Source organism: Mixophyes fleayi, chromosome 3 (assembly GCF_038048845.1).
Source record: "Mixophyes fleayi isolate aMixFle1 chromosome 3, aMixFle1.hap1, whole genome shotgun sequence".
Lineage (NCBI taxonomy): Eukaryota > Metazoa > Chordata > Amphibia > Anura > Limnodynastidae > Mixophyes > Mixophyes fleayi.
In genome coordinates this window covers 334,573,953-334,592,743 of record NC_134404.1, presented here as the reverse complement: position 1 = coordinate 334,592,743, position 18,791 = coordinate 334,573,953, and the positions used below count along the sequence as shown (strand labels likewise).

Below are 18,791 nucleotides of genomic sequence, written 5' to 3'. Positions count from 1 at the left end.
ATTACAGCAAATGGCAAAGTTCTGTAATCCATTCAATTACTTTTTCAGTAGAGTAACCTGGTCTATTATAGGCATCAGCTATATATTTATGTACTTGTCTAAAAAAAACAAAGTGAACTTTCTTAATTGCCCACTAATTTATGTCTACAGTGGTAATGTTAGAAACATATCATTAAGCTTTAAAAATAACTGTGGCCTCTATCTCTTCCCTTTGTCTACTGGCAGAGAGTAGTATTAATTTTGTTACTGCCAGTTGGGAGGTTCAAGAGGCAAGTAGGGGGCAGGTCAGCACCAACCCCCCCCCCCCCCCCCCGATCATGTGAATTCCGGAATGGCACTTTGAGACGCCATGATTCACAGCGAATAACGTCGTTGTGACCCCTGTCCCGCCCACAATCTAATAAATAATCAAGTTTGGTTCTGTTTGCCTTGTTTGTGGTGAAACGCCATACACCAGTGATGGGCAACCGGCAGCCCCCAAGCCTTCACCTGTGGCCCCCAGCCCCTTCCTGATTTTTCAGTTTGTTGTAGCTTGTAATACTTCTATAAAATACCTGCTGATAAGTTATTGTTGATTCTTTGACTAAATGTATTGTCTCAACTTAGACGAAGGGTAAAATGTGGCCCGTTTGAAGGTTAGGGGACCACCCAAGTGGCCCCTGAAGTGCATACGTTTGCCTATCCCTACCGTACACCGCGAAAACCATTGTACGTCTAAAACTGAAACATTTTCTTAGCAAGTCATAAGGCTAGATTTACTAAGCTGCAGGTTTGAAAAAGTGGGGATGTTGCCTATAGCAACCAATCAGATTCTAGCTGTCATTTTGCAGAAGGTACTAAATAAATGAAAGCTAGAATCTGATTGGTTGCTATAGGCAACATACCCACTTTTTCAAACCCGCAGCTTAGTAAATCTAGCCCAAAGTCTTTCTTGGTATTTTTGGGAAGAAAGTGAATTGGCTTTCCCTTGAGAACATTCGCTTAGCAATCTGCAGCTGTTCTCCGACAAATGTGTTATGTAGTCTGAGCACCTTTTTAAAGTAGGATTTAGTTTCCGTCGGAGAAGGCCGACAAAGAAAATGTTTTTTTTTTCTTCTTTCTTTTCTATCATACATTATGAAAGATTCTCCTCATTGTGCGCTGCCCTATGTTGGCATATTTTCAATAAGTGAGTCAGAGGCATTTTAAAAATCCTTTATTTTTTTTTCATTGTTACTTCAAAAGCTTTTTATTTGACTTCCAAAGCAGTAGGCCGCTTTCCCAATGAAATCAAAGTGTTTCAGAAGAGAAACATTCCTGTATGTGCTCCCAGCCAGTGACGTGTAGTCTGAAAGGTGACAAGAACGAAATGTCAGTTTCCTTAATCCTCCGCAGTTTTATTTTGTCCTCCATGGAGTACTTGTGATTTGTTCTGGTTGGAAAATGGGAAACAATGGTCTGTTTGTAACACTGTGCTTCTCTGGATGGCAGCGTACAATGGTCAGATTTATTCGTTATTGGCACGTCGCTCTTAAAGTGCCCCCCCTTGGCCTGGTCACAGTGCAGGCGGCCATCTTTGTGGGCTGAATAGCTGTTTATGCCCAGGCAGCCTGTCAGCTCTCCTCAGGCAGGTCGCTAAATCCAGGTGAACTGACGGGCTTGATGATCATGAATAATGATTCAACCTACAGGATGCCTACTTCAACTTTGTGAAGGTGATACAGTCTTTTATAACAAGTCCTCTTTTATTTTCTAATTTATTTTTATTTTTTTTAAATGATTTTTATTCCCCCCCCCGCCAAGACACATACCATTTTTGAGATATCTACAGGAAGCTACTAACTTTTACCTGCTTCCCGTCGTGATTGTGTCTTAGATTAAGTTCCCCATGGGGCCTTAAGCAAGATACTGGCTTGGTCTCCCTTCTCCCTCCTCTGTTTGTCAAAAAAAATAAAAATAAAAAATTGAAAACGAGTTAGGGTTATTTGGGCCCTAGGAGGGAGGTTAGGTTACCGAACGGTGGCTAAGTGGTTAGCACTTCTGCCTTACAGCACTGCGGTCATGAGTTCAATTCCCGACCATGGCCTTATCTGTGAGGAGTTTGTGTGTTTGCGTGGGTTTCCTCTGGGTGCTCCGGTTTCCTCCCACACTCCAAAAACATACTAGTAGGTTAATTGGCTGCTATTAAATTACCTCTAGTCTGTGTGTGTCTGTTTGTGTATGTTAGGAAATTTAGACTGTAAGCTCCAATGGGTCAGGGACTAATGTGAGTGAGTTCTCTGTACAGCGCTGCGGAATTAGTGGCGTTATATAAATAAATGGTAATAATAATGTAAAGTTGGGTACACACCTATGCAATATCTTTAACGATTTAACCAACGATTTAAAGAACTGATGTACATACATGTTCCTGTGTACACACCTACACAACTTGCCTTCATATCTGTGATCTTCATCTCTCATAACCATCTGCTGAAGAGATGGTGACTCCGTACACTGTACAGACATCTGCCTACACTGCTGGTGGTGAGTGCGTACACGCTGCCACATTTGCTCGAAGTTGTTTCTTTGTTGATCGTGATTTTTAGTTTAGAAAACCAAGTCAACAGAAGCGATGTGTTTTGTAGGATAAAACATGACCGGAGGAGCGTACGCACTCTTGCAATATTTGACCGAACGGTTGTCAATCGTGTGATCTGCACGTTAATTGCGTATTTGTGTACCCAGCTTTAGATCCAGCTCTGGTCAGATGGGGCATTGGCATTGATGTCATGAACCTGGGTAGTGATACCTGATGTCAGGACGACCTATAGCCACCTTCTTACTGCTTCCTTACCTTATTGCCTCCTCCTTCTTATTGAACCTGTGCAGACAGGGGACACTGTCATGGCTTTCATTAATGAAACCAGCCCACAGCCCCCATCATACTTTAGGGGGTTTTCCAATTTAATATCAAAATTTAACTGACTCTCCCATCTCCTGCCCTTCTTATTTCTGGGGAGAGTGGGAGTCGTCTGCCTGTGTCTCACCGCTTGGTTCACTTAGCTAGGTCCTGGCATTGACTTATAGCTGAGGCTTCTGACATTGGCCCCCCCTACCCTATACAGAGCTGTTATTGAATGGCGGCTGCTGATTGGAGGAGGAGCTGCTGCTGCAGAGTCCTCCCTTAATGTCTAGGATAACCCAGTTATTCTTAAAATGAAAGAAAATGATACAACCTGTAGATTAACCAGGCCATATATGAACATTTATTCTGTTGGCGTTTTAAAGAGCCAGAATTATGGAAAAATTAAGCGGCTTTATTTAAAGGGGAACTCTGCGTTCAGAGAATTATATTTTCCAGTTAGATGTTACTTTATCAGCTATATACAACGTTCTACTCCCACTCCTGATATGCTGCAATATTTGAGGTAGCAAGTACAATTTGTAATCCTGTGTAAGGTAAGGGACAGTGTTCCACAAAATGGGGCCCTGAGCAGAAACCGTGGCAGGGTGCCTACGTGGTCAAAAGTGAACCAGCATTTCGGTTGTACAGCTGCATCGCTAGCCACTGGGCACGTATCCCGTTATCCGCTACATGATGCAGGCACCGCTGAGAGGAGCCATGTCTATTATACATACTTGCCAACTTTTCCTCGTTGGCTTCAGGGAGATCCAGCGGGAGGTGGGTGTGCATGGGCGGGGCTTGATGAATCGCATCATTTTGGCACCGTTCCCCTAAGCGTTTGTCACAATTTTGCCCAATTACAGCGGGGCGGGGGGGGGGGGGCGGCTGGCTAAGTTGACGCAATATTTATGTCATAATGCCCCACCTCCCTGGTACTTATCTATCTTATCTATTGCTGGGGCCAGAATCGGGAGGCTGGCAACTATGCATTACAGAGAAGCAGCTAATGAATCTCTAGAGACTGAAGTGTCTTTTACATTTCTGTCTCCATTACTGAAGTCATGTTGTCTTACCTGTCAGTCTTTGGTTAAATCTTGGTCTCCATGAAAATGGCCACCTCCATAGGCATCAATACATGGACATAGGACACAATTTCTGAACTGTGTCATCATGCCACAGATGGCGAAGCCAACCACGTCTTGTACTGGCTCAGCATCGGGGAGAATGCCAGACTCTTCAGGGAGTGAGGGAGATCACCCCTATTTCAGGGAGTCTCCCTGACATTCAAGGAGAGTTGGCAATTATAGCAGAGCCATATCCTTTGCCAATGCCAAGTATGGTTGATACCCAGCACTGGTGGAGGAGTGGGGCATACCGGGGTATGTCATATCACCACTTCTCCTACTGCCTTCATTGTAACACTATCACACTCCATGCGCTTACATTTCCATAACACATACTTGCCAACTCTCCCGGAATGTCCGGGAGACTCCCGCATTTTGCGAGAGTCTCCCGGACTCCCGGGTGAGTGTGGCAATCTCCCGAATTCTACCCACTTCACTAGGAAGTGCCCCACTTCCTAGTGAAGTGGGCAGAATTAGCTCCCAAACGCCGCAATTCCCGGTGAATCGCTGCGCTTGGCCCCCACTGTCAAATGACGCGGTTGCGTTATGCCGTCACAGGGGGCGGGGCCAAAATGACGCGATTCTGGCCGCTCCCCTCATGTCCACCTCCAGTGGCTGGCTCCCGGAAGAGAGCCGAAAAAGTAGGCAAGTATGCCATTACATCTTTCATACACCCACTTCAACCACTGACGCACAGTACATGTAGTTCCTAAACTTTATGCTAACTCTCTCGTTCAAGTCATTTAGTTACTATTCGTTGATTTCAGGCAGGTATCGAACACGCCAATCGATGGTGCCAGAAGAGTGATGGGGAGGGGGTGAGGGGCAGTGTATAAGGGGGCAAGAGTTGACAATTTAATGTTTTAGAGAATAAAAAATAAACACAAATAAACCTGGACAGATCATCCATCATCCATCCATCTTCCATCATCCTCTATATATAGTTGCCTCCTTGCACCTCCTGATGTTGGCTCTGATTAGCTCTTTACATATATACTTGAAAAAAAGTTTATATTCACTTTATATTGATGTCATTTAATCCCATTAAGCTGCTCCTTCTCCAGCCATTAGTCAGAGTGCAGTGTTTCTGCTGTAGTTTCGCAGGTTGGCATATCGTTCTCTTTAGACATTCCCTGTGTGTTGTCATTATGTCCTTGTCTGAACGCTGGATGCTGCATTGCAGGAGATTCTGACTTATTACAGACGGTTATTGTGCACTCGCTTAAATTGGAGATTTTCAGACTAAGCCAAAAAACTAATTTTCTCACTCTGTTCGTTCTGCTGGCTGCAGACCTTCCCATAACGCACACTATCCATTTACAGCGGTTGGGTGAATTTGGAAGCGTGTACGCACCACCTGCGCAACACTTCTGCTTGATGGCACACGCTCTACGGATATACCGAGGAACTGAGTCACAATCTTTTCAGCAGACTGTTATGAGAGATCTTGGATCTGGCGGTAAATCATGTAGGTGTGTGCACATGAATCTGCATCCTCATCGGGACTTTCAGTCATTGGTTAAATCGTTACAGAAATCCCATATGAAGTAAGATTGCGTAGGAGTGTACCCAGCTTAAATCGCAGTTACCAATCACTGTGGTTTCCTCTCAGGGGCAAACGCAGGATTTGTAGAGGGGGGGGTTTCCACACCACGCAACCAGTGGGCGTGACCAGCATGCATGGGGGTGTGGCTATAATATTAGACAGTGCTTGGCTGCTCTCCAACTCTTCCTATCCCCATAATATACATGGGCAATGCTGCGTGCACTACTGTTAGGTGCACGCAGCTCTCCTTTTTCAAGCTGAGCCAGGTGAAGCGGGGGCAGGATCCAGACACCTCAATTATACAGTGCCCCAGGCTTGGAGGGGGGTTTCCAGGCACTAGGAAATCCCCCCTCGGTTTGCCTATGCCTCTGAGTTATTTTAGCCACCCCTGCAGTACTGTTCTGATAATGTTGGGGTTCCTGAACCTAAAGATCTGTTGCGGTCGGCTTAATCCCTTGGCCGTATCACACCAGTACAGCTTCCTGATGGGCGACCTGCAATCTACAGATATAGGAATCTTATTTTACACCACAAAGCACAATGCAGCCCACCAAGGGGTGGAGAAAGTGTATTCTGATTCGCCACGCTGGCACGTCTCACCGTTCCTCTAAAATAGCCTCTGTGTGTCTGTGTGTAGAACTGTCTCGTTCAGAGAGGGGCCGTGACTTTGCAATCTGTATCGTGGGCCTTTTGTTACTAAAGTTATCTAGCTTCAAAGACAAGGTGGGAACGCTCTGTACCCCATGCAGACATCTTCTTCTTTTTCCTTTTTATTTTAATAAACAAACGAGGACCTGGCGATGATACAAAGATGAAAATAAGCCGAGCGACGATCCTGTGCGGTGTAATCTCCTCTTTTGTGCTCCCGCTGTGACCATTGAACCTGTAAACAAAAGATTATGATAGCCTGGGGCACACTCCTCGCATGGAATTTAATTTAAAAAAAAAAAAAAAAAAAAGTCAAACTTCTGCTTCTGTGATCTCTGTAATACCAGAGGGCAGGAGAGGGGAACGGTCCTGGGGCTGTGAGGATCGCTTGTTGTCTGCAGTCTCTTTTTTATATATTTATTTTTTTTCTATTTTTTTTTTTTTTATATTGAATTTAAGATTTTTTTGTTCACCTTATTGACGTCATCACACAAAGAGGAAGATGTTCTGTGAGAATAAAGCCTTTGTGTGCAGGATTTGTGGACTATAGGAACAGATTGCTATTTTTGGATGTACAACAAATGAAAAGCTCACAGATATGTATGAACAAGTTGTTTGACATCCTTTTCATGCTTTGATACCTCCATTGTCCAATATTTAGACTGTAACCTGACAATACTACTCTGATTTTAGGGGACTATGTTCCTGCCCTCCTGGGGAACGGGTGCTCCGTGGCGTCCGTTTTGCCTCCATTCTCAAGCTCTTGCGACATACAGTCCAGTCACCATTAACATAATCGCGCCTCAGGTAACCTACCGTACCAGCCAAACGTGTTTGCTGAAATACTCTGCACTGCAGTGGCGATCGTTCCAATGATTTGGTTTGCTAGATGAGGTTCTATCCCCTGCCACATGAGACCTGTGGATATCAAAAAGGGAGGGGAATACATGAACAAAATGCACCGACTAGTCAAATGCAACTTAACCAGGGGTTTTTGCGAAAAAAGGTACAGGGATATTTACAGGAGATACGGCGGTGAAAGTGAAAACGACTTTGAGCTTTCAGTTGCCGTTTGTAGTAGTTTGAAATATATCGATTTACACTTTTATCATAAAGATTGAGGACACAGTTTTACAGGTCCCGGCAACAGCTAGGTAATTCAGCCTCAGCCCAAATCGGGTTCCCACCAGTTTAATTGTGGCCTGACAGGTGGAGGGGTTTCAGAAGTCCCCCATTTTCAGGGACAGTGTCATGTTCTGCGAGATGCTAAAACCTGGTTTTATGTGGAGTTTTCACAGCTCATAAAAATGTGTGAGATGTCGCAATCTAATCTTTTCACATGAGGTGCCGGGGACTTGGCAGTGTAGCCGTGTGTGATGTAATGCCTGCTTAGCAGCTATGCATTATGTTGTATTAAATCATTCCATGGCTTCCTCCTTTTTCCCGCAGTTACTTGTAAAGTTGGTGGTTGCTCAACGAGAACAATATTTATCTTGTAACCAGCAGAGGAAAGTCTCAATCTCGTCTGCAGAGATCAGGACTCGATTGGGCTTCAAACGATCACTATATCTGCACCTCTGCAGGTCAAAAATGGGGAGTCCGCAGTCATTTAAGTTGCTGTGACATCACAAGCCCCGCCTCCTACATATGAATCCACCAATCCGCACAGTGCATTTTTGTAGTTGGTTAGTGGCTAAAACGTGGCCACAAAAATATTTATTCCATATCTCCCACTATGTGTCTGTCACCATTATGGCACAAAGACCTTACTGGGTTATATTAGTGCAGATGTGATCAGTTGCTGGAATCTGTCTCCTGGTATCTCTTTTTTCTGACTGTCCGTTAACTTATCGACAAACACAGTTCTGTCCTTCCTGGGTATTAAACCCATTTTCCAGCTATTCCTCCCAGAGCTCTTCAGCGTCCAGTCTCTGGCGTGTCTGCCACGGATCTGTTCGCTAATGCCAAAATTATAGCTCTGACACGAAACTGCCGCCTGTACTTGTATATAAATACATACTTTCTCCTGAAGCCCCACCATCCGGATTTCCCATTGTGTGGAAGGAGGAGATAAAGATTCCTCTGCATTTCTCAGCTTAATAGCATAGCAAAATAATTTCTGAGGACGGTTTTCAGGGGATAATATTCCTTATTGACCGGCATAATAGAGACATCCTCAAAACAGCTGCAAGGTATTGGTTTCGCTGCAGGAATGCCTTTGGTGTGTACATACATTGTTCTACAGGCTTTTTGAAGCAAACATGTTTAATGATGGCAGGTGTGACCTTTGACCCTCGTCTTAGTGTCCGGGCATGTTTTCTGTCATAAAACGTACAGGTTAGGATCCTAAAATAATTTAGTGATACAAATATTTACAATAGGCGTTTTCTACCCTTTTATGGCTGGGTGAGAAATCTTTTCAAGGAGAGGGGGGGGATCTTGGGCCCTCGGATTTTGGACTATTGCACAGGATCTGTTCCTGATAGGGGAACATAAACAGTAGGAGACGATCACAGGGGTCCTATATCATATAAGCAGATTTTACATCCTTCTTAACGCAAATAAACAACATTTTTCAGTGACGTCACCACTTCCTAATCTTCTTCTAGCATTCTCGTGAATATTGTTTAGCCCACAGAGTGAATGTCTCCGAATGGCTTTAGCTAAATATGATTTTTAGCCTTACATCCCCCCATCCGTCCAGCCAGCAGAACGTTGGTGATCCCATTGCGGCAATCCTAATCGTCCCCCTGTCGACGACAAGGGGGAGGTGCCAGGTTACCCATATTCTGATTGGACAGCAGCTATGCCCAATCATTGACTGTTACAAAAACAAATGCCATCGGCTTTGAAGTTGTACCGTTCCTGTTGGTGAACCTGAGAATAGGAGTCGGCGGGCATGAGTGCGCCTAAACTGGGCAGATCATCATCATCATCATTTATTTATATAGCGCCACTGATTCCGCAGCCCTGTACAGAGAACTCATTCACATCAGTCCCTGCCTCATTGGGACTTGCAGTGTAAACTCATATATATATATATATATATATTATATATACACACATACACACATACACACACACTCACACGTCAATTTGTTAGCAGCCAGTTAACCTACCAGTATGTTTTTGGAGTGTGGGAGGAAACCGGAGCACCCGGAGGAGACCCACGCAAACACGGGGAGAACATACAAACTCCTCACAGATAAGACCATGGTCGGGATTGAACTCATGACCCCAGTGCTGTAAGATCCATGGTATAAGACCCCTGTAGTTCTAAGGTGGGGGGCGAGAGTTGGCTAAAAAAAATCCTTTTTATTTGGAATTCTTCTTTTTAAATCTATTCGGTCCACACATAAGTGCTAATAGAACATGGTACCGCCGAAGAAGATTATAAACCTCATGTCAGTCCGGTCATGAGTGTGTTGTGATCACTCAATTCTCTAATCCAATATTCACACTATAATTTCATGGTTTTGTATACTCTCTTGGACAAAATAGTGATTGGGGATCTCCAATATAATTTTTTAAAAAAAATAAATAGTTCATTGGTAACCAAAAATTAAATTTAAATAAATTTAAAAATGTGTTTTTAACGTGTCGTAATTGGAAAGGACTATCTGGTCTGCCCCCCTCCCACCCCAAGCTGTATTCTGTTATCATCTCTGCACCTGTATTTTTGCAGGCAGGATTTAAAACCTCTCTGGTTCAGTTGAGCGTCTGGTGCAACATATGATGGTAATTGTAGTTTTCTATCGTGATTGGTGCACACAGTGCTGCATTTAATTTTATACAAAACGATAAAATCATTACAGGAACTTACAGAAGCCCCAACCAAAGGTATTTTTGGTACATAGAAACATTTCTTGGCCTGATATTTGCTTTGTTAGAGATATTAGAGCAAGATGGAATTGTCCTTTTATTGCCGCTTCCATTCTATGAAAATCGGAGGAAGTGTGAGCATGGTGGCTCAGTGGTTAGCACTTCTCCCTCACAGCGCATGGGTCATGAGTTCAATTCTCAACCACGGCCTTATCTGTGTGGAGTTTGCATGTTCTCCCCGTGTTTGCGTGGGTTTCCTCCGGGTGCTCCGGTTTCCTCCCACACTCCAAAAACATACTGGTAGGTTAATTGGCTGCTATCAAATTGACCTTAGTATGTCTGTGTGTGTGTGTGTGTGTGTGTGTGTGTGTGTGTGTGTTAGGGAATTTAGACTGTAAGCTCCAATGGGGCAGGGACTGATGTGAGTGAGTTCTCTGTACAGCGCTGCGGAATTAGTGGCGCTATATAAATAGATGATGATGGTGACGGGTGTGCGGTTAACGGATATTCTAATTGCTTTAAAAGAAATATTACTCCTAGATTTGTGGCAAACAAATAAAATAATTGGCTTAAAAAGCTAAGTTTGTGATCTCTATCTTCATTTGGACTAGTCATGTTCAGCATTGTCCGTGTGCCTTTGTTATGAGAACCCTAAACAGGTAGTTGTATATCTGACAATCAAGGGGGATCCCAAAAAAAAAGCTGATTCTGTGACCCTACTGATGCACAGCACAGGTCGCACCTCTCTGGGTAAGGCCAATGATGTTGATATGATTAGAAGTTTCATTGTGTTATTTAGGAGAGGTGTGAATCTGTCTGTTACTCGGTCTCTGTAGGAATTGCTGGGAATATCAGGATAAGATTTCCAGCCATCCTACCACCTGGATCTCCTCCAGCAGTCACTGTGTAGTTTTTTTTTGTTGCATTTTCACAGGTAATTTCTTAGATTCTTATCTCCATAGTCACTGCTGGAGACGCTGAGCTCTGTAATGTTCCTTAAGCTAGGTACACACTACACTGTTTTCGTCCAATAATCGGCTCAAACAGCCGACATACGACCGCTCGTTCAAAAGTCGGGTCAGTGTGTGTAGTGACACGATGGTCGAAAGTCTGCCCAAATGGACGATTATCGCCTCATTTGGTTGGTCGTACCGTTTAATATTTTCGTTCCAATCTCGTTTCCGCTGTGTAGTGTGTATAAACTTCCGACCGATCCACAACAGTAAGTACGAAATTACAGTCATTGCTCACGACAACATGGCTGTAAAAAGTCGCTAAAGGGACGTCCGCTCTTCCTTTTATCGTCCTAAACAAGGCTAGTGTGTATGCAGTCCATGGACCGAGCGATCGGACCATCGATCGCATGTAAAATCGCTTGGCATAAAAAGTTGGTCGAAATTTCTGTAGTGTGTACCCAGCTTTACACACACATCATTTGATCATTGAAATGGGGTTATTGTGCATTTAAAGATTATCAATCATTAATCCGTAAGCTCTCCTGCCCATTAATGTCCGATTCTATGTAGAACTAGTCCTCAAGTGACCGTTTTGACGTCATTAAGTTGCCTTTTAGTACGACTAGCGTAAGCTGCACAGAAGTAGCCTTTTTGGATCTCGAACAAAGCGTTTTAAGTTGGGAAAACTTAAATGATTAGGAGAAAGTTGATCTTTCAGTTCTACCTAAAGCTGTCTAACATCTGTCGGCACATTCCCCAAAGTCTTCAAAGGGATTCCTGGTCTCGGCGGGGTCTGTCTGTAGGGTTATGATTCTCATACGTGCTGTCTGTTTTATTACCTGTGTAATGAGAAGCCGCCATTCCTTTGTGATGTGGTGCCCGCGTGGGTTAGTAACGTGGCACGCGGTGGGTTATTGCCAGGTATTGCTGTGGAAACCGTTGGCTTTATGAGGTGATGTGTTTTCCATATGTTGTTTGGTAGTGAAATCCCAGTTCTGGGGTCACCTAATGACACGGTGACGGCTGTGACCTAACATTTGTCTGGTCAGGAATACAGGTCTGTGACGCAGACGGCGGCTGAGATTTATGGCCATTTAATGCCATCAAACACAAATGAAAATGTTTCCCAGGCCTTCTGAGGACAGTGTCTAATTCCTCATTAGGAGCAGGATGACCATTAAATTAGATGGGTATTGCATAACTTTTAACAAGTTCTGTAATTATATAATGGTACGAGGCCACGTTCTGAGTGACTAAAGCGCCACTGACCGGTGCAGGCAGCCATTTTGTAAATATCATGACAACACGGCCTATAAATTCGCCTGAATCCAGTACTTCAGGAGTATTTGTTAATTATATGGGTCTGATTTATCAATAAGTCCTAATGATTGCCATAAATTGGCGTTTTCGCTGGCAGTACGGATTTTTTTTACCTTTGGTTATTGCCAAGATGGCGGTAACATAGAAAGTCATTATATACTGCATTCAGAAAGCCTTTGCTACATACACTGGGTCTTGTTTAACAGCTTGTTCAATGTACACAAATGTGCCCTAACTTATAGCAACGGAGCCGTCCGAAATGCAGTGAGTTAGGAGATATTTAACCCTGTCAAGACTAGGGGGTAAATGTATGAAGCTGCGGGTTTGAAAAGTGGAGATGTTGCCTATAGCAACCAATCAGATTCTAGCTGTCATTTTGTAGAATGTACTAAATAAATAACTAGAATCTGATTGGCTGCTATAGGCAACATCTCCACTGTTCAAACTCGCAGCTTGATAAATTTACCCCCAGATTTCTTTCACCCCATATGACCAGGCTAATTTTCACAGCGGGTTTCCCGCAAGTCGCTTTTCTACAGCAAATTCAATTTTCTTGTCTGCATTTTGGTATTTTTTGTGTTTTTTAATCGTTACAAGCACTTAACTATGGTTTTACCCCTCGTGGTTTTATACAGTTTGTGCAATCCCACAAACATATTACCACATGTATTTTTTTATTTTATGACATTTTATAGGCATGCCAAATATGTGTACTATAGTAAAGAGCATGTCTTCTAACAAGTGAAATGGTTTGTGTGATTTTTTTTTTTTTTTTTTTTTTTTCTTATTTCCATCCCTATACACAGATTTTTATTTCATTTTTTAAATCCTTAAGGGTAGATTTTTAATTTTTTTTTTTATTTTGCTCTAGAATTTAAGCTTCACGGGCAGGATCCTCTCTACCTTATATCTCATGTACATCTTCTGTCCGTCTACCCCCTCTATCCCTTGTTCAGGTCCTCTGCTGAAATTTGTGAGTGATATGCTATTTGTTTATTTGTTCATGCCCTGAATTCATGCCCATGTCTGTTTTGTTTGCGTATCGCTCATTCTCTATTTTGTATCTTTGTGCTTAATTGTAGTCCTGCTTCTGTTCATGTGTGCTGTACTCATGTATGTCATATCAGCATGATTGGCCCGCGCCATGGAAAATGTGGCGCCCTTTAACTAAACAATAATGATTGATCTCTGCAAGCACAAAGTGATCGTTATGTTGTTGGTTTACGATCACATTGGTGACATCTAAGCTCATGTTTGAGCATGTTAACGCTAATAACTCTCAGGGTGTTATTAAACTCAGGGACTCTCTATCCTGTATGGAAATTCTCGTAATGGCGTCACCAAGGCCTCCACGAACGGACAGTAACTGGACGTACCGTTCGTTCTGATGCGCTGTGTTTTTCTTTTAGCCCTGTTGTGTAGTATTGTGTTGTGTAATTACTAACCAGCAGTCATATATTTCTGTATTTACTGCATTTAATGTTTTTCTTTGTTTTTCTTCACAGAGCTGCAAAACCATTCCAGTTACCCAAAAGGTGAGTGCAATATCTTCATCTGTAACAGCCCCGTGTTATGTTGTGTTGTGTAACATTTTCACACATGAAATAAGTCTCTTGTTTTTATCACTGTGTAAATGAGCCCATGGGGGCAGTTTTCAATAAGAGACAATAGCCACATACAGTCCTTACAACAAACATGTTTCCTCAGTCTGCCTTTAGGTGGTTCTGCTGGCAGGGGGTAGAGACCATGATTTGTGTTGCCCGACTGAATGAAAATCTTCTCTGATAATGTCCCCTAAATGATATTTTATTAAATTCTTAAATCGGAGATACTTTCTGTGACTTTTATGCTTAGTAAAGACAATGTTGTAGAGATTTAAGCAGCCTCGCTAAAGGTAACATAAACATAATTATTTTACCTGAAATAACAAAGGTGTTTATGGTTTAATAAACTTCAGTGTATCCTTTATTTACACACAGGGCCGGGTGTCCTTCTCTTGAAATCAGAATTTTAAGTGAGAGGTCCACCGGGTCGCTCTACGGCGGGAGGATGGGGTCCCCCTGGTCGTTATGCTGTTGGTGGGTAGGGGTGACCCCGGTCGTTATGCTGTTGGTGGGCAGGGGTGACCCCGGTCGCTATACGGTGGGTGGCTAGGGGTGACCCCGGTTGCTATACGGTGGGTGGCTAGGGGTGACCCTGGTCGTTATACGGTGGGTGGGTAGGGGTGACCACGGTCGCTATACGGTGGGTGGGTAGGGGTGACCCCGGTCGTTATGCTGTTGGTGGGCAGGGGTGACCCCGGTCGCTATACGGTGGGTGGCTAGGGGTGACCCCGGTTGCTATACGGTGGGTGGCTAGGGGTGACCCTGGTCGTTATACGGTGGGTGGGTAGGGGTGACCACGGTCGCTATACGGTGGGTGGCTAGGGGTGACCATGGTCGCTATACGGTGGGTGGGTAGGGGTGACCACGGTCGCTATACGGTGGGTGGGTAGCGGTGACCACGGTCGCTATACGGTGGATGGCTAGGGGTGACCCTGGTCGTTATACGGTGGGTGGCTAGAGGTGACCCTGGTCGCTATACGGTGGGTGGGTAGGGGTGACCACGGTCGCTATATGGTGGGTGCTAGGGGTGACCCTGGTCGTTATACGGTGGGTGGCTAGAGGTGACCCTGGTCGCTATACGGTGGGTGGCTAGGGGTGACCACGATCGCTATACGGTGGGTGGCTAGGGGTGACCACGGTCGCTATACGGTGGGTGGCTAGGGGTGACCCCGGTTGCTATACGGTGGGTGGCTAGGGGTGACCCGGTTGCTATACGGTGGGTGGCTAGGGGTGACCCTGGTCGTTATACGGTGGGTGGCTAGGGGTGACCCTGGTCGTTATACAGTGGGTGGCTAGGGGTGACCCTGGTCGTTATACGGTGGGTGGCTAGGGGTGACCCTGGTCGTTATACGGTAGGTGGCTAGAGGTGACCACGGTCGCTATACGGTGGGTGGGTAGGGGTGACCACGGTCGCTATACGGTGGGTGGGTAGGGGTGACCACGGTCGCTATACGGTGGGTGGCTAGGGGTGACCCCGGTTGCTATACGGTGGGTGGCTAGGGGTGACCCTGGTCGTTATACGGTGGGTGGCTAGGGGTGACCCTGGTCGTTATACGGTGGGTGGCTAGGGGTGACCCTGGTCGTTATACGGTGGGTGGCTAGAGGTGACCACGGTCGCTATACGGTGGGTGGGTAGGGGTGACCACGGTCGCTATATGGTGGGTGGGTAGGGGTGACCACGGTCGCTATACGGTGGGTGGGTAGGGGTGACCTTGGTCGTTATGCGGTGGGTGGGTAGGGGTGACCACGGTCGCTATACGGTGGGTGGGTGGGTAGGGGTGACCACGGTCGCTGTACGGCGGCTGGGTGGGGGTGATTCCGGTTGCTATACGGTGGGCTTTTAAATATCTTTCATCTGTCATACTGTTTGCTCCAGTTATATCTACTCATGGCAGATTTTTCAGAATCTTTTTTGCCTCCTCACATTCGGTCTATTCTATAGCACCAATCATTACTCAGCGCTGTACAATGAATCTAGAACTCATTCACCTCAGTCACTGTCCCATTGGAGCTTACATCCTAAATTCCCCATAGCACACACTATATAATTTTGATTCCCCTTTGCTAAAATAGTATAGCTGTGTTATTCCTTCCACCGCCTTATACTTTAATGGTTTACGTCTCTTGTGTGAGGGTCAGACTAATATTTACTTAAAACCACCCTGAGGCTGTGTGTTCCCTGCCAATGGTGTGTGACTAACATAACATGACTGTTCTGTATGGTATCACACATGAGTGTGCGTCACAGCTGAGCGCTTTATGTGGGAACTTGCAACGCCCGCTGGAGCTCACTGTTGGCTGCGTCCACGCACCAGTGATTTGTTATGTTTTTCCAGCCATTCGTCATCGTTTTTTGGGGCTGATCTCACCGATCACTGAAAAAATTGTTTTTTTCTTTTCAATTTTGTCTGTCCAGAACAACTGTCACTAACAATGAGTTAATGTGGATAATACAGAGGGGTAAGTGTATCAAGCTGCGGGTTTAACAAAGTGGAGATCAGATTCTAGTTATTTATTTAGTACATTTTACAAAATGAGTAACAGGATTTGATTGGTTGCTATAGGCAACATCTCCACTTTTTCAAACCCGCAGCTCGATAAATTTACTCCAGAGTCCACAAGACGCTTGCAACGGGACGATTTGGGTCGAAAATGGGGAAATGGTATAATTTGTCAATAATAAAAGCACCCAATACTTTTGATAGTCCTAGATTTCTGTCTGAATGGCGGCTCCCAGGGTAGTCCAAGGTTTTGGTTTATTTTAGATTTGCATGTCTACTACAGCTCGCATTCTGAATGGGGGGAAGAGATCATGTTGGGGGCTAGAACTGCAGTGTCCTAACACGTGTGGCCAATTTAACAGAACGGTTGGATACAGGATTTTATATATATATATATATATATATATATATATATATATATATATATATATATATATATATATATATATATATATATATATATATATATATATATATATATAAAATTATAAATGCCTAGTGGCGTGAGTTAGTTTGTGTGTGTGTGTGTGGAAAAAAATAAAACCGAGCTGCAGCGCAGAGTTATACACTGACCTACTAAATTCTTAGTGTGTGTGGGGAAAAAAATTCAGAAAGGGCTGAAATTTGGTATACTAAGATTTTAATTTGTTAATTTAATTTGTTAATTGTTAAAAGTGTTTATAAAGATTTAAAAAAAAAATATATATATATATATATATATTACTTGAAGGAGAAGTGACAGTGGGGAGTGGTTGGTGGTTGCCGGGGGTGACAGTTGGGAGTGGTTGGTGGTTGCCGGGGGTGACAGTGGAGAGTGGTTGGTGGTTGCTGGGGGTGACAGTTGGGAGTGGTTGGTGGTTGCCGGGGGTGACAGTGGAGAGTGGTTGGTGGTTGCCGGGGGTGACAGTTGGGAGTGGTTGGTGGTTGCCGGGGGTGACAGTGGAGAGTGGTTGGTGGTTGCTGGGGGTGACAGTGGGGAGTGGTTGGTGGTTGAGGCCTGGGCTAGGCCCAAATGCATGACAAGAACCTTTTTAACACCTTAAGTAGCTTGATTTGACTAGAATGCATGAGTATCATGCACGGGTTAACTTATGTGTATGTGTATGTGTGTGTATATATATATATATGTGTGTGTGTGTGTGTGTGTGTGTATGTATATATATATATATATAATTTTATTTATTATTGAATGTATAAATCAAGGTGGCATTGTGATGTGGCTCATTCTTCGGGAGACTATAAGTCTCCGTATGCTTTGATTATACATTTTCTTTTATCTCTTGCCAGGAGTTTGGCTCATTCACCTAATAACCATATGTGTGACCAACATGAGCAATGCTGGTGGGTCATATTATACAGAACAGGGCTTAGTAGCAACCCCAGGAGCTCTGGGTGCCATTGCAACCATATATTAACTGCCTGGATGGTGAAAATAAATTGCACCGCTGTTAATGGAGAAGGCAGCCGTATTAGGAGTCCATAATTTTATATTTAGCTTAACCATTAAACCATTCAATCAACCAGATTATCCAGCCAGCTATATACATAATTGTACGGCACAGCCATTTTTGTCTCTGGCAAACCCCACATACTGAACTGACTGGTGACCATGTCCTCCCATGTGTACACGTATGGTTGATCCTCACACAAAGAATGGGCTGTAACTAAGGGACTGGGGTAGGAGGCAGCGCAGCTCAAATATCCTTTTCAACCAATGACCAGTAAATATAAAGTTTAGACCCAAGAGATCTGATGGAGGGTAGAAGTGGATACTGTCTACTGTCTGCAGTATTAAAGATTTAAATTGATCAAACCTAAAAAAAAAAAGTGGAGGTGTTGCCCGTAGCAACCAATCATATTCTAGCTACCATTTTCAAGAATGTATTTGATGGATGATAGCTGGAACCTGATTGGTTGCTATGGGCAACACTTCCACGTATCCTTTTTTAGAATATTGATAAATCTACCCCTATATCTGTACTTTATACTGTGCTGAGAATCCACTGCAGGAAATTCTGCTGCCAAGTTATTGCACAACCCAGAGCCTCTATTGTGTGTTGCAAAACTGGGCTGGACATAAAACACATGGCTGTGTAAAGGTCACTGCAACATTTGGAAAAGTCATCAATTACTAACCTAGAATCCTCTTTCTCGTGTTGCATTTACCATATACGACTCTGGCCTCTATTCTGCTGCGTCAGACTGAAAATATTTTGGTGTCTTGCTGAAGCTGTTGCTACTGACTGCGGTACCGATGTAGAAAAAGATGAATTATGTGGTAGATGGTCGGGAACCAGTTATCCGTTGTAGTGGAGGGCGGGGAACCCGGTATCACCCCCTGTAGGGCAATTGCTGATCATCCCTGAACAATATTATGTGGGAGGAGGCTAGGAACCAGACATCG

General features: G+C 44.1%; 1 protein-coding gene across 4 annotated transcripts in view; it reads left to right on the top strand.

The window, feature by feature from the left end:
- The window catches only part of DISP1 (dispatched RND transporter family member 1), a 63,181-nt gene that overhangs the window by 33,107 nt on the left and 11,283 nt on the right, over positions 1-18,791 (top strand). For all 4 annotated transcript variants that reach the window (XM_075204300.1, XM_075204302.1, XM_075204299.1 and 1 more), the window contains one exon: positions 13,788-13,817. In XM_075204300.1, coding sequence (XP_075060401.1) covers positions 13,788-13,817 — 30 coding nt within the window. The remainder of the gene's footprint in view (positions 1-13,787; positions 13,818-18,791) is intronic.